Below are 17,373 nucleotides of genomic sequence, written 5' to 3'. Positions count from 1 at the left end.
TTTTTAAGCTTCATGTTAAGGCTTTGTATTAGATAAAATACATTTTTTGGTATGTGTTAGCTCTCAAAGTTACGTTAAGCCATGGAAAATAAAGAAGTTTCTCATAAGGGTCTTTTCCCGACAAATGAACCACTAAACTTGAGTTTTCCTGCAAAAAAATTTTGTTAAATGAACACTTACAGGAAAATAGATTTCTTTTTCCTTTACTTCACTTTACTTGACTTTTCCTGAGAATAACTTTCTTGTACAACATTCCTGACAACTGAACGAAGCCTAAGAGATAGTGAAGCAGTTTGGCTATGAAGGTTTAATTAATACGTTTGCAGCAAAAAGTGCGAGAAGACTAATTTTCAAATGATAGATTTTGAGATATTGTAATGATTGCATTTTTATGAGATAATTATAGGCTTATATTTTGTAATGGTAAATCTATTGTAATGATTCTTTTTCTCTTTGTCAAAATTTAAGCTCATCAACAAATCAAGAACTTACAACGGGAGTTGATTCTCAAACAAAAAGAATATGTCAATAAACAAAGGCCTCGTTTGATTCAGGGATTAAACGGTTAGGATTGGACTAAGGGCGCCTAATTGCACGTTTTCCCATGTTTGATTCCCGCTTGAGGTATGCGGCATGTGCACCTAAGTGTTCATGTTTCCTAAAAAACAACTTTTCAGATGAGCGACTTAAAATTCAACGAAACCTATGGATAACGAAATCCACCTCTTCTTTTCTGTATAAATGAAAAGCCTAGTACTGAACATTGTCTATTCGAATATAGAGCAATTACTCTTGGTCGAACTCAACATTGTTTTTCTTAATAACCTCGAGGGGTTGGCGATGAAGGTTTGGAAGTTTAGCAGTATGCTCTCTCCGAATGTCTCAAGTTCAAAATATCTCATGTACTATTAACTCCAACTTTGATTAGGATCTCCGTAAATGGGTGGTCGGATTGGTTTCTAACAATCAATCGAGTTGCGTGTAAACTGACCCGAGCACGTTTTAAAAAAAAATTTTAATTTCTTTAGATCATATCGTAAGATGGGTCGGCCCCCACCAAACATGAAGATCACTGAACTAGTAGCCCCCTTTTTTACAGCAAAAATTCCCCCTTAACATTTTGAAACGTTTGTGGGAAGCTAAACAGTAGGCCGCAGTTAATTTCAAGCATTCATAAAACATTGTTTAATGCACAACGTGAGACCCACAAAAAAAGCCAAAACCCAGAGAGAAAAACCAAAACCCAGAGAGACAAAAAGAAAGAGCCAGATCTGTTCGGGGGAGGGGCCGCCGCCTCTTCCCCCCCCCCCCCCCCCTCAATTTCTCCCATTTTCGTTCCTCCCCGCTTTCCCCCTCCCGTTCTTTTACCTTCCTTTTTCTGTCCAGTGGTTCGGCTCTCGTGACGGGTTTCCGTCCCTGTTGTTCGGCGATGCTTGTTCAGACCGGAGCTAGAAGGCGGTGAGTGGTGGTCCGGCAAGCGGCAGACGTTGATGTGGTAATAAGGTGAGATTTGGAGTTAGGGTTTTTGCTTTTTTCTTTACCGGCCATTTGGTCTGGCTTCTACCGGCCTGTCCGGTTTGCACTGGTCTAGGCTTCTAGATCCAGTGGGTGTTGGTGGTGGGCAAATAAATTTAGGTTAGGGTTTGGTGTTGGCCGGAGTTTTCAACTACTGTTCCGCCTTTTTGCATGTCTGGGTTGTGTCGGCGGTTTTGGTGCGCGATTGGGTTGTAGTTGAAGGTTTTGGTGTTCGGGTGTGGTGTCCGGTGCTCCGCCGCGGTTACGTGAGCCAGTCGTGTTGCCGACAATCGCGTACTGGAGCCTGAAGTGTCAACAAGGCTCGCACCGGTGTGGTCCTACCCGTGTCAGTGAGGTCGTCGACAGTGGTGGTTCGCCAGGGTTGTTGTGCTTTTCGGATGCGGGTGTGCCGGCGTTTTTTTTTTTTGAGCTCTTTCTGGACATCGTCCTCGACCAGATTGCATCTTGAGCGTAGCTGGGGGATTGGACTGTTGTCCCTTGGGACTTCTACGATCACTTTCGACGACTGGCTCCTAGTTCGGCAACCGAGTTGCAGGCCTGCTCCGGCAGGGGTGTCGAGAGTAGTGGTGTCTTATTGGCATGTACTCGCGTCTAGCTTGTATTAATTTTGGTTCAATCCTGTATTTTGTGATGTAATCTGTTTGCCTTCGGGCTTTTCCATTATTTAATGGATTGACATTTCAAAAAATAAATAAATAAATAAAACATTGTTTATTTGAATATAGACAATGGCCCCTTGGTCGAACTGAACATTTTTTTTTGCTTTCTAACTCCGAGGGATTAGTCTAGTGGTCAAGATTTGGAATTTATGGATTCGCTCTCTTTGAAAATCTCAGTTCGAAATCTCTCAGATGCTAGTCCATGTACAGCTTTGCTTGGACTTTTACTAGGACCCCCGTCAAATCGTGCTGGTCTCATTGAATTAATCAAGGAGTCCATAAACTGTCCCGGACATCTAAGTAATATAAATATAAAAAACAACTTCCCCCCACCAAACAGGAAGCGTCACTAAACTAGTAGCCCCTTTTTTACAGCAATTCCCTCTTGCCATTTTGACATGTCTGCGGGAGGCAAAACAGTGGGCCCCAGTAATTTCAAGTATATATATACACCATCTCCAATGCCTCCAATCCCCCATTAGGAAACAAATACTACCCCAAAACCTTCTTCTCCCCTTTCATTTGTAGTACTTCATCTTCAAACAAAAACCCATTGCATAGATCACAAAAAAACCATGGTTCCTGATATTGACAATGATTTTGATGATCAACTCTATAGCCGGCCAACTACTTCTGAGGTAAGGAAAAGAAAAATTGCAAAAAGAAGAACTCACCATCCCAGTTTCCCAATCTTTACGAAGAAAGTAATCACAACTTCTTAATTTTCTGGCATTTTCTCGATTGGTTTCTTCCTTCTTTTTTTGTTTTTAACGTAGTGGAAGAAATCAAAGAAATAGGGAAGATCTCATGTCCAGCAGCAATAGCAGGGCTACTACTAATCAAGAGCCAGGATCTCAAATTCTCAATGCTATTCCTCGACTACCTCAGCGAGCTAGAACTCGCCGGCGACTCTCTATCCATCGGCTTCGCCAACGTTACCAGTTACTGTGTCATATCCGGCTTTGACATGGGCATGGAACCCACCTGCGGCCAAGCCTACAGCACAAAACAGAGGAAACTCCTCCTCCCATCTGCGGCCAAGCCTATGGTGTAAAATAGAGGAGCCAAGCGTGCGTTGCAAAACAGAGGAAACTCCTCCGCTCCTCTGGTTCCATTCCAATGGCTAAGCCGGTGAATTCTAGTTCGCTGAGGTAGCCGAGGAATAGCATTGAGATTGTGGCTCGTGAGTAGTAGTAGCCCTGTTATTGCTGTTGGACCTGAGATCTTCCCTATTTCTTTGATTTCTTCCATTGCGTGAAGAACAGAAAAAAGAAGGAAGAAACCAATAGAGAAATTACCAGAAAATTAAGTCTTTGTGATTTTTTTTTCTTTTAAAGATTAGGAAAATACGACTGTGGGTTTTTCTTTTTGTCTTTTTACCTCAGAAGTAGTTGGTCATCTATCGAGTTGATCATCAAAATCATTGTCAATATAAGGATCCATGGTTTTGTTGTAATTTATGAAATGGGTTTTGTTAGAAGAGACAAACTCATCAAAATGGCAAGGGGGAATTGCTGTCAAAAAGCGGCTACTAGTTTGCAAGACCTTAAGAGGTGCCTCACTGGTATCAGAAGCTTGAAGGGTCCTAAGATGAAAAGACCATTCTTGTCATGGGTGACATAGTGATTCTCAGCATATTTGGCTGGGGTGGCTGTTTGTTCTTTGTCTATGGGGTGTGAGTTTTTTTTTCCCTTTTTTTTCTTTCGATCGGATAAAGTCAGTATTATTTTTCGATCGGTGTGTGAGTCTTGTAGGTAGGTGATTCTTTTCTGGGTGGAGGGTTGAGGTCTGTTGTGCTCAAGTCTTGTGGGTTGGTGGTGTTTGGTAAGTTGCAATTCAAAAGTTATCATTGTCTCTCTGGTGATTGGTTCTCGTTAGTTCAAAAGATCCGTTTAAAGCTCAGGAAAAATCAGGTTGGTTTCTCCAAAGCCTTGTTCAGATTTGTCCAAGCTATGCTGCAATTCTAGGGATGCATTGGGTTCATGGTGTTGCTATTGATGTCTAACTAGGGTCAAGGGCTTCCTCTTAAGAGATTGGTTGAGTGGTCTTCTTTGATATTGCATAGGAATGAAATGCTGCTCAGCCTTGGTGATTCATGATGGCCGAATCATGTATACTTGCTTGGAATATGCAATGGAGACATCTATTTTTTTATTTTTTATTTTTGGTGAAATATGAGAAGGTGTTTCACAATTTTTTCGTCTATTTGAATGTAGTAATGCTGTCGGTATGAGTCTTTCCTTTATGTTGTTGTAACTTGTAAGGCTAGGAGTGTGTTCTGATAGGGTCTTTCCTATGTTTGTACGTACGCCTGGTCTCAGGTTACTGTTTGGTTCTAAATAAATTAAAAAGTTTCAAATTTGGAAACTAATTTGAAACTTTTTAGGCCTTTATTGGGTCTTTTCTATGTTTGTATGCCATTTTGTCGATGAGTAATGATTGGAGGTATGAGTAATAAGTAGAGAAAGAAATGAGAATAGTGATTGGAGAGATGCGAGATAAATTAAAGTAATGATTAGAAGTAAGGGTAATGAGTGTTTTTTGAGTTGAAAAATTTCTAGGCCGGTCTTAATATTGGATTTCATAGCCCACCAAGTCCTATGGGGTAAAATTGCAATGCTCACTAAGTCCTATGGGTGTGATTTTACTTCTTTACCTCAATTTAAATAGCAACAAATGAACACAGCCCATCATTTAAGATTTCAAATGAATGCAGCCCACCTCTCTCTCTCTCTCTCTCTCTCTCTCTCTCTCTCTCTCTCTCTCTCTCTCTCTCTCTCTCTCTCCAGTCAGCCCCGCCACCACCGGCTACTCCTCCGTCGATCTCAACCCCGCCACCGGCCACTCCTCCGTCGGTCTCAGCCTCGCCACCGGCCATTCCTCCGCCAGTCTTAGCACTGTTAATTGTAAATTTAGACATAATTTAACACTGTTAATCATAAATTTAGACATAATTTAACACTGTTAATCGTAAATTTAAACTTTAACACTGTTAATCGTAAATTTAAACATAAGTTAACACTGTTAATCGTAAATTTAGACATAATTTAACACTGTTAATCGTCAATTTAGACATAATTTAACACTGTTAATCGTAAATTTAAACAAAAGTTAAACACTGTTAATCATAAATTTAGACAGAATTTAACATTGTTAATCGTGGCAGTGGTGGCGGCGGCGTGGTGATGGGGATGGTGGAGGCGTGGTGGTGGTTGTGGCGGCGGCGTGGTGGTGGTAGTCATTGTGGTGGCGGTGGCGGTGGCGGTGGAGACGTGGCGGTGGTGGTGGTGGCGGCAGCGGCTTGGTGGTGGTGGTGGCGACGGCGGCGATGGTGGTTGTGGCATGATGGTGGTAGTGGTGGCGTCGTGGTGGTGGTGGTGGCGGCGGCTGGTTCGTCTCGTTGATGTCTCTCTCCAATTGCCTTTTTTTTTGCGAGGGGTGTTTTTGTCAACAAAATAATAAATAGGACCAACTGGGTTATGGGCTCTTTGTGTAGGACCTAGTAGGCTATTCTTCACCCAGACAGGACCGGCAAGGAAGTTCCCCTTATGTAGCCCGCCTCCCGCTCAGGCAACTGGCTAGTTTGGCGTTTAGGCTAGTTTCCTTCAATAGCGGCAACGGCATTTAGGACTCCCTTAGCCAGTCTCGTGCTTAAAAATCCTCTCTCTTGAATTAAAGTATGGTGTCAGTCTATGCGCAACTCAAAGTATTCTTATGGTCCATTCTACAGTTGTTTCACACACATATGAGTTGAGGTGAACTGGCCATGGGTGAAAGCAAACCCTCGAAACCCAGACACAGATTTTTTGTGTGGTGCAAGATAAGTAGGTAGTTCACATGTTCACATATATAGTTTTAAAAAGATTTTTTGTGTGGTGCAAGATAAGTAGGTAGTTCACATGTTCACATATGTAGTTTTAAACTTACAATGGCTTTTAAGGTGAATGTTTGACGTTCGTGTCTATGGAGAGCCGTCAAACATCTTTTCTTTGTTAACCCACTAATTTACTTCTAGCCCTCCACTGGTGTATACTATATTGGCAAAAAAACAAAACAAGGCTAAAACTTCAACTAATAACTCGATGGGTGCAACTCATAAATTGGTCGCACATGTAATCAGCTAGTATGAAAAAAAAAAAAAAAAAGGGAAAAACCAGAGAGAGGCATAAATGGAGAACTCGACAATCATATGACAAATTATTTAAAAGACTAGCCAATGGTTCAACCGGTACATTCTATAGTAGTACTCTCTCTTTTTAACCGAATGTCTGGACCGGCTTACGCGTAACTCCACTATTTTTTGGGCTCTAAAGTTAACATCCGAGCAAACCCTCCAGACTCCAGGTGGCCTGAAGGTTGGTATATTGCAATTATTTGCAATGCGAAATCCAAGCTCAATTGGACAGCGATCCAAGAAATACGAATTGGGTTTCCCTAGAAAAATTAACTTGTCTTTTTATTTTTGTTTTTATTCAAGTTTTTTTCGTGTTTATGAATTTTGCATCAAATATCTGAACAGTTTTCAAATGGAAGCCAAACAATGATTGTTCATCTTCTGTGCGGCTTTCATTTGAAAACCCTAATAAACTTTCTGTTTTTCTCGACGTGTTCCTCCCGCATGCGTAGTTACACAATGATTCTACCCTCTACAATATGGTTCTTCATGACAACTATTGCCCGAATTTTGGCTCCGTCACCGCCTCCGCAACAGCAACTCTCAATTTGGTCATCAGCCACTCTAAGACGGTAACTAAAATATCGACATCCAACTGGTCTGATATTTTGCATGGATACCCGGTGTCGAGCCCAAATTGCCCAATAAAATGAACAGAATCAATCAAATTATGAATCTTGGGACGGATTCAATTTTCAATTTCAGCATCGAGTACATAGCTTCCGCTGCGGTATTGAATAACATTAGATGATTAATCTAGCAAAATACGAGGATAGTTAATGGAATAGAAAAGAGACTTCATAATCAGGTTGCTCGCAATGAAGACGAGAGATAAGCACTACTTGGTTGCACTAGTTAGAACCAACTAGCTAGTGCTATATATCCTACTTGGCCAGCCCTTTTTTTCCGGATAACTCAGGGTGTCGATTCAGTTTACGCGCACTTCGACTAATCCTTAAGAAACGATCCCACATTTCACTACCGGGAGTCTAATTAAATTAAAGTCCGGGCAAAGTCACTTCTAGATTGGCCTTATAAGAGTTGATAAGGTCAAGAATTAAATCTCGTCACAAACAAAAATTGTGGTATAGTAGTTCCCTAGGTAGAAGTGTCATTCGTTAGTTTATTTCTTCTTCGGAAGCACGCGGCTGTCTCAGGCTGTCGTGTATTAGACCGGACTTAATTGTCGCGAATCTCACATGATAGTCACAGCGTCCAGTAATTCTCGCGCGCTTGACATCAATGTTTTTTTAAAACTAGTTGGGATAGTATTTAATCGGCATGGTGTGCGAATATGCCTTTGGTAGCGTTGAGGATTAAATATAGTTGTTTTTTTAGACTTTCTCGCATATGTTCTTGCTATAAATAAACACGTCTTTAATTAATTATTATAAAAATATAAATATAGAAAGGTGAATAAAACAAATGCTACGATTGTTCTATGAAATCGACCGACTATTTAGTTTTTTATTATCGGCTTTTTAGGCGGCGTGTGCAAAAGGCAGAGATGTAGTTAGACGGATTATTTATTTGAGTTCGAATATTTTACGTTGCTCCTTTTTTTACCCGATGACCAATTAATAATTAGATCACGTCAAAGCTTCTCGACCTATGTGTTAAGGTCAACAAAAAATATCTCGATACATAAAAAATCCATTGGTTTCAACTTTAAACAAAATTAAAAAATCCACCCAATGTTTTTGCACAAACATTCTTATAATTACCTAACCACGACATACCGCCTATATCAAGGCATGCACATGCTAGCATGTGATTTACGCATTAGTTAATTTTAGATTTTATAGGGTTTTGCTAGCTCCCTAATTAATAAGTTTCCAGAATCGAAACCTCACAGGCGCAATCAATTTCTTTGTGGCCAATTCATACGGAGATTTGCTCTTGTTTTAATTGGGCTATCCGTAAATGGGTAGGATTGAGCCACTAAAATTAGACGAGTTGCGTGTAAGCTAGTCCGGAATCTTGAGCTATTAAGAACGACTATAGATTTTTAACCTTCTTATAGAGAATCTCCGGTGGGATGGCAAGATGTAATTAAGTTTTAATTATTGCATAAATAGGTGACCAAATATATAGGGTGAGTTATTAAACGATAGGCTAATAACTTAATTTATCTAATCCATTGGAGTTAGTTTTTGTACATTCACTACTCAGTAGCTAAAGTTTTAGCCATTCACCCAATTGAGGGTGTGTTTTACTAACTCAAATAAGTACTTATCTTTCAAAAGAAAATAAGTGTTTATTTTTTGAATCAAAGGTGGTGTATTTCTGAGAGAATGGCATGTCTCGTAAAACAAAAAATAAAAACTTAAAAAATAAGAACCTCAGCGGAACAGGACTTCAGTGTTTCATAGGGTCCATTTCGAGATGCTCTTATACATTACACCCACACACACTCACAAAGATATGGGCTCCACCACACACGGGAGGTGTTTAGTATATGTGGGCTCCACATACCTTGTGAGTGCATGTAATTGTTTATGTATTTGTTTGTGGTCGTAGATTTACTGATATAATAGGTAGGATCTCAGTACTCTGATGTTATACCTCCCCGCCCCTTGTTTCTCCTTCCACTCCACAAAAAAATTTCAAGGAGAAAAGGGGGAAAAGAAAATGAAAACGAAAGGGTACAAAAACATCACCAAATGTGAATAAGACATCACTCCTTATTTTGCAACAAGGGAGTGCCAAGTAATTTAATTATATTCCACTCAATGTATATCCAGCGAGGGAGGTATCATCTCAATTTAAGAAACCAATCTAAACAATTTTGTCGTTGCTTCTAAATTCTAATTAATTCAACATCCATGACATCAAGCTTTGACAACATATGTCTATTGTATAAATAATATATAAACGATTATAATCGTCAAATACCATTGCCATGAGATCCAGTTTACGTTAAATCACTGAGAGGATACTTGTATACTCTAGATGATATGCATGGCCCTAGGGACCAAGCTTGCACAACAGGTTGCTATGCCTGGAGAAAGAGTGTCGGTTTGGGTCATAAAAAGTAATCGAAATTGTTCACTTTATAGAGCTTGGCTCTTGTACCCCTAAAAAATCTAGTCAATAGGTCATTGGCAATCACATTTTTTAGCTCTAGCGTTGCAAACTTCGATAATTGCTCCGTTGAGACGTGTTTTGGCCACTAGGTTACCTAGTATATCAGCTTCTAAAGCAGACTGCCTGATTGACGTTTTAACAATTTCTTGAGCACAGCATCCTGTAGTGGCCCGGCCCCTTAGGAAAATAGTTTGATGGTCTTAAGACATCGCTATGCCGTAGTTCTGATATTCGATAATTTTTTTTTGTCAATAAATGGGAGAAATCATTTACATCATATCATAAATTACGAAATATAAATCACGGAACACTACATCAATTATGTAAAACTCCACAAGATAATCAAGCCTGACAATTAAACCATCACAAGTACTAAAGCCCCATTACAGGGAAGGAGAGGAAGAACCCCTCTGGGGAGATATCATCCATCGATTCTTGCCTTGGGCAAGACTCTGAAAACTTAGAGGGTGTTTTCAATAGTGAAAATTTTGTAAATTTTTATTTGTGGTTGGAAAAATTGTTAGGTGTTTTCGGTAGTGAATAAGTTGTTGAGAAATTTTAAGTTGTTTCCGGTAGTGAAAAAGTTTTTGCTCGGAATGTGAGTGAAAAATTTGTTGAGTTTGTAAAAACTTTCTTGTTAGTGGAAACAAGTTGGTAAAATGTGTTTAAGTTTTTAGTGTTTTTTTGTTAGTGAAAATGATATGGTAAAATTTTTGTGATTTTTGTTAGTAGAAATGGGCCTAGGGTTTTTTGGCTAAATAAAGAAAGTGGCTTATTCTTTTATCCTTATTCAATTTTTTTTCGCATTTATTAGTTTTTTGTCAATTTTTTATGAATTATCCCTTCGTCATGACAGGAGCAATCTAAAAAGTAAAATATTATGACCGAAACTCTCTCTTTTTAAAATAAGCCAAAAATCAATTTTTTTCGTTTTTATTCAAAATATTTTGAGTTTCAATGTTAATTTTCTACTTTTTAGATTCCTCTCGTCATAACGACATATTGATTCACAAAAAATCGACACAAAACTAACAAATGTAAAAAAAAAAAAAATTGAATAAGAACCAAACAAAAAAAAAAACACTTTGCTTATTTACTACTTAGCCAAAAAAAAAAAAGGCAATAACCTCCCAATATCATATGTTGATGCCATGCTTCCACTAACATTTTTCAACAACTTATAACATTTTACAAAGTTGTTCACACTAATCAACAAATCATCAATTAGTAAAAACAACCATTTTTCAACAACTTAATATTGATTAGTGAAAACAACTATCAGACTTGTCTGCAACAACAAAATCTCTTTTTTAACTCGCAACAACAAAATCTCCGTTTGACTTATGAGATTAATTTTTTTACATTGCCGGTGTGAACATTTATTTTCTCCAAATCAATTATATCACGCCTTGTTGCAAAACAATGGTCCCAAACAATAAAATATGACGAGATGACGCAGTATAATTAATTTAGAGAAAACAAATATTTTGTACCGACGATTTAAAGAATTTAATCTGTTTTAACTTATCCCCAACCTGAAACTCCCCACAGTAGCCTTTAGGAATAAAAAACAGTCTCATTGTTGCGTAACGATAGGAGTAATTAATTTCCTCATATATACGGCAGATTGAAAACAGATACATAAAGCAATCCAGGCCGTCCGATTGCTCACGGCTTTTGATCGGACGGTTTTCAACTACCACAAAAAAAAAAACCACAAAAAAAAAAAACCAAAAATTACAGGAAACTTCTTCCTCAGCATCAGGAACACCACAAATAAACCCCCGACCGCGACAGCCCATCAAAACGGCGACGGTTTCGTTCATTCACCTCTGCTGCTCCATCATACGCGAGAAGTCCTCGAAACACACGAACCCGTCCCCGTTCTTATCCACCCCACTTATCATGCGCCTGCAGTCCTCTAACGTGCACCGCTCGTCCCCGATCGTGCCAAACACCGCGTGCAGCTCCTCCGCCGTGATCTTCCCGTCCTTGTCGGCGTCGAAGAAATCGAACGCCTCCCGCAACTCCGAGTCGCACGACGGCGGCCCGAACGCCGAGCTGATCGCGCCGAACTCCTCCAGGCTGATGCAGCCGTCGCCGTCCGCATCGACCTCGCTCAACATCGTCACGATCTCGTCCTCGTCCCCGCCGACCCGGCTCAGCAAGCTTTCCAGGTCCTTCCTCGTTATTTTACCGTCGTTGTCCTTGTCCATCATTTTGAACGCTTGGACGAAGTCGAATTGGTGGAATTCTGAGGGCGGCAGCACGCTCCTCGGCGTGGCTTTTCCGGTTTTGGACTTTTCGCGGTGGATTGATGGCGATTCGGGAGAGTCGGACGAGGATGAACTGGAGCTGAAGGAGGAGGGCTCGGAGCGGGAGACGGAGCGGGTTTTTTTGGATCTGGCGGTGAAGAGTTGTTTGGGGTTGATTTTGTTCATGAGTGTCATGGTGGAAACGTAAAAAGTACAAGGAGAATGCAAGGTGGAGTTGGGAGAGAGGGGTAGGAGAGTGAGGAGAGAGAGAGAATGGGGGAAGGATGAGAGAGAGAGAGGAGGGCAGGGGCGTTAAATGGAGGGAGAAAGCCATGGCAAGGGCAACTTCCAGGAAACTTCGTTTGTTTAAAGGGTATTTATTGGGGGTAGTTTTAATTAGGTGAAATATAAGAGAAAAAAATTCACGGAACGGTTCTTTGTATACTTTTGTAGCCCCTTTCAAATATGGGGTGGGACCAAAACATAAATATGGTCCACATCATGTAACGGGGCATTAAAGTAGGGGGCAGAAGAAGCAAAAATGCTAAGTGTATAATTATTCGAGCACAACATCAAACACAATTACTCACATATATATAAATCTGTCTTGTTAAATGTATGTGGAACTCACGTGTATAAAAGGAATTGTATTTAGTATCGTGTTCGAATAATTATGCACCTAACATTTCTCGTACTTGTATTTGGTGTACTCATAGTCGGGCTAGGGAGGCAAATTGCTTTTCCCCCTCCCCTGACACCACACCCCCTTTGGACCCCACAGTTGTTTTCCAAATTACCCCCCAACCTCACAATTTCTTTTTTTATTTAATTGTCTTTATTTTATTTATTTATTTTATTCAATTTTAAAAAAAATTAAGTGTTCCAAATTTCAATTCGTTTTTTAATTTCTTTCTTTATTTATTGAATTATAAAATTCAATTTTTTTAAAAAAATTCAAGTGTTCCAAATTTCAATCTGTTTGAACCGGTGAAAAAATTTTAATTTTCTGATCATTTTATTCTAAATGGTCATACTCGTTAATTAGCTCTAAGAAATATTTGATTCTACGATTTTCTTAAGGCTAATCAACGAGAGTCCTAGATTTAAAATTTAATTATGATCATTTAAGATAAAATGATCAAAAAACTAAAATCTTTCCACCTGTTCAAATGGATTGAAATTTGGAACACTTAATTTTTTACCCATATTTTTTAATTATTTAGACCATTTATACATTAAAAAATATGATTAAAAAATGAAGTGTTCCAAATTTCAATCCGTTTGAACCGGTGAAAAGATTTTAGTTTTTTGATCATTTTATCCTAAATGGTCATAGTTAAATTTTAACTCTAGGGCTCTCGTTGATTAACCCTAAAAGATATTTGATTCTACGACTTTCTTAGAGCTAATCAACAAGAGTTTTAGATTTAAAATTTAATTATGACCATTTAGGATAAAATCATTAGAAAACTAAAATCTTTCCACCAGTTCAAACGGATTAAAATTTGAAACACTTAATTTTTTAACTATATTTTTTAATATATAAACTGTCTAAATAATTAAAAAATATGGTTAAAAATTAAGTGTTCTAAATTTCAATTCATTTGAACTAGTCGAAAGATTTTAGTTTTCTGATCGTTTTATCTTAAATGGTCATAATTAAATTTTAACTTTAGAGCTCTCGTTGATTAGCCTTAAAAGATATTTGATTTTACGATTTTCTTAAGACTAATCAACGAGAGCCTTAGAGTCAAAATTTAATTATGACTATTTAGGATAAAATGATCAAAAAACTAGAATATTTCTACCGGTTCAAACGGATTGAAATTTGAAACATTTAATTTTTTAATGGAAAAGGAAATAAATAAAGAAAAGAATCAGAAATTAGGAAAAAAAGATAAAATGAAACGGAACAAAAAAAAAAGGATTAAAAGGGGGGTGTTGTGAAGGTTAAAACGGGAAAGAAGAGGGGGGGGGGGGGGGGGGGGGGGGGGGGGTGTGTGTGTGTGTGTGTGTGTGTGTGTGTGTGTGTCAGGGGAGGTGGGAAAAGCACCTCTCGCTAGGGAGGAAGAGCATTGGGTTTTGTTTTATTGATGTGGATTTTTGAGGAATCAATGTGATTTGGTTTTGGTAGTGGTATATGTGCCGAGCGAGTATATTCCACATTGTATACATTCGGCGCATATGAGTTGTTCGATTCATTTTTGGATGGTTCGGATTGAAATATTTTCTCTCATCTCACTCTAATATTTTCTCTCGCATATTCTCTCTCCAAGTTTGAGCAGTTCAAAAATGAAATGAACGACTCGAATACACGAGTGGACACCACTGGTACCCGTTCGGGCTCGGGACTAAAAGTTTTTTAACTTTTTTCGTGGAAGTGGAGCTGTTTCAGACTTCTTGTTTGGTGATGATGGAGGAACAGGGGAACCCAAGGAAAAAAGGCACTTTTTATGGGAAAGTAAATTCGTCTTTTGACCTCTCTTTCCAGTTTAGGAGTATTTTATTTTTGTTTCGATTTTTTTAACTTTGTAACAGTTTTTTTTTTCTTTTTTAGGAATCTTGCCCTACTGGAGACCAAATTTTTTGTAACTACTAAACTACCCAATCGTTTTGGGAATTTAGATTTGAATTTGAAGGTACTGATTGTAGAGAGAAATAAAATAATGATTGAAAATAAGAGTAATAATTGAAAAGAGAGAAAATGAGATTAATGATTGGAAAGAAATAAAATAATAATACTCCCTCGATCTCATTTTCATTGTCCATTTTTGAATTGCGTGCTATTTTTGAATTGATTATATCTCTTCAATCTATAATGTTTTCATAATTTTGAAAACTTTGTATTATAAAACCAATCTAGATTTATCAGACAATATCCAAATTGCATAGTTTTCAAGATCCATACTAAAAGATATTGGCAAAAAATATAAAAGAGACAAACAGAATAATGGACAGTGAAAATGGAACGGAGAAAGTAATTAGAATTCAAAATTTTAAACGAACGGGGTCTAAGGTTTCAGACCACTGAGAGTGCTTCTTATCAGCTCGAAGTGTTTAGGCCATGTTCCATAACCTTAAATAAGTATTTATTTTTTAATAAGGTAATTTTAAGCTAAAAATAATGTGTTTATGCAAATAAATTTTCTGCCAATATGAATCTTATTTGATAGATCTCATCAAGATCTTTTTATACGGTGCAACAAAAATCAAAAAATTATATTTTATTTATATTATTTTTGAGTTTGAAAATATGAAATAAACTGCTTATTTTTTAAGAATATTTCTGAAACGGAGCCTTTAATTGTTCAAGTCTGTGCGCCTTTTGAGAGGCTTTTTCGTTTTGTTTTTTATTTATTTTAATTTTGTTTGTTTTTGTGTATTTTGTTTTGTTTTGTTGTATTTATTCATGTTTTGATATATACACATGGGATGATTTTATTTGTAAAAAAAGTCTATGCACCTTTCTGCTAGTCCCTCCATCTTGTATTTTTTTCCACTCTTCTAGACATCTAAATTAATTTATATGCAATATTTTTAACTGTATAACATTTTGTCCACTCTCAAATTATACTTTAAGTGTACAATATTATTATTTGCTATCAGAATCTTATTTAATAGATCTTGATTATTAATATTAAAAAAATTAAAATTATCAATCAAAAAATATAAATAATATACAGATGACACTCACACCGAAAAAATAGACGAAACAAAATTGGGAGGGAGGGAGTAATTTTTAGATGACTAATTTTATAGTCCCCTAAAGGGTGGTCCAATTAATTTTTAGAGGTTATGTGTGTAAGTATATTCCACTAACTAAAATAAGTACTTATATTTTGAATTAAAGTTGATGCATTGTAAGAGAATGATCTGTCTCATTAAACGAAAAATAAGTACTTAAAATATAATAACTTTAATGGTACATGCTTAATTTTGACTCTACGAGGTTTCAAACATGAGACCTAATTTTTTTACAATTTATTTTTGTTTGATGTTTCTTGCTTTTTGCACTGTTGCACACGAAACAAGCTAGTGAACAATTTGCATAATGTAATTAAGGATTTTGACTGCAAACTAGTAATATTTTATCATCGTTAATCGTTTGATGTAAGAATCCATCAAACGGTGGGCTGTGCGCCAATAGATACATACATGCAAAGATATACAGTGGCCGGTGGGTAAGTAAATGGAGTGAGAGTAGCATTGAAGAGTGAGACGGGATCGGATCACTTCTGTCCCGAAAATTTTTGTGTCTTTGGGTCGAGGAGTTTTTCGGCTGTTGAATTGTGTGTATTTTTTTTATATTTTAAATTTAACGGCCGAAAAATCTTTCGATACAGAGACTCAGTCACACAAAGATTTTCTGTACAGATAATCCCGTCTAGATTGAGAGTACGTAGCGTTGAAGACAAGCATGTCTAAATATACTGTGCCCGAAAAGTTGTCAAAATGATGACACTGAACAATTTGACAAAATAATCCACAGACGAATTTTCTTGGAAAATCCAACCCACTGGAGTAGTATTTTCCAAGCTAATTACAGCATCTTCCCGAGGAAATGATAGGAATTTTCCAATTAACACCTAATCTTATCCTATCCCATTAGTCTTTTCAGCCGGCTGGGTGCGATTAGCGTTGCAACCGAATAATAACTTTACTTTTTTTTATGAAAAATTCTAAAATTAGCTCAGTGGGCTGACAATAATAAATATGTGAATGTATATTAAAAGGTATAAAAAGTACACAGAAATACGTATTTTTCTTGTTTTCTAGTGTGCTTATCGTCAGCCCAGTAGGCTGACAATAACAAGACCGTTGTTTTATTTATTTATTTATTTTGACAATTGATGTTGTCATAAAATACTAGGGTGTTTTAGTAAATTCACTCTAATAAAAACAAAAATATAGACGCATTACCACAGCCGTTGATTGAGTTTTGGTGGTTGGTTTCTGTCCGGTCTGGATTTCAGATCCGGGTTTGGGTGCTTGCAAGGAGGTCTGGCTTGTTGTGGGTTGTCTGGTCTTCTACCGGGCCCGGAGTTTCGAAGTGCCAGTAGAAACTCGCTCTGGAGCTTCCCTTTGCAGCTGCAAGGGATTCGTCCCTTTCGCGGTGAAAGCCAACATTAGCCATTAAAGGACCGTTCTAATGATTTGAGCTCTGGGTTGCTCATATACCGTTGCTAGGACGGATCCTAAGCCGCATCGCGTTGGTCTGCTTTTGCAGTAATGCATCTTTGAGCTTATATGCCCTTTGTGGTTTGCTCACTTTCTAGTTTTCAAATAGATTTAGCCATTACCGACTGTTATGTTTATTTCATGTAAATGCCGTTAGGCTTCTTGGTATGGAATGAATTTTGCTGCTGATAAAAAAAAAACAAATAGAGATGTGACAAAATTGTTAGCCTTTATTTTACGGGCTATATGCTCTCTTTCTTTTTTCAATAATTCTACAACCACACCCATTTTACACACCCAAATGCACACTCACACACACAAGTGTGTGGGACTCCACACACTTGTGTGTGTGGGTGTGCATCTGAGTGTGTAAAATGGGTGTGGTCCTAGAACTACTCTATTTTTTTTTTTCCGGGATATGTTCCTGTGGAATTGTTTAGAAGAATTTAAAAAACATATCAAGCCAATTTTTTTTTTTTTGTTG

General features: G+C 37.7%; 1 protein-coding gene across 1 annotated transcript; it reads right to left on the bottom strand.

Annotated features, from left to right (window-relative positions):
- Nucleotides 1-11,030: 11,030 nt before the first annotated feature.
- On the bottom strand, nt 11,031-12,126 carry LOC131318611 (probable calcium-binding protein CML36). Its single transcript, XM_058348517.1, has one exon. It carries the CDS (start codon nt 11,904-11,906, stop codon nt 11,283-11,285), a length of 624 nt encoding a protein of 207 aa, XP_058204500.1. The 5' UTR covers nt 11,907-12,126; the 3' UTR covers nt 11,031-11,282.
- Between the last annotated feature and the right edge of the window lie 5,247 nt (nt 12,127-17,373).

Source organism: Rhododendron vialii, chromosome 3a (genome assembly GCF_030253575.1).
Source record: "Rhododendron vialii isolate Sample 1 chromosome 3a, ASM3025357v1".
NCBI classification, from domain to species: Eukaryota; Viridiplantae; Streptophyta; class Magnoliopsida; order Ericales; family Ericaceae; genus Rhododendron; species Rhododendron vialii.
The sequence above is the reverse complement of the archived record's forward strand: the minus strand, read 5'-3'. Positions and strand labels throughout refer to the sequence as shown.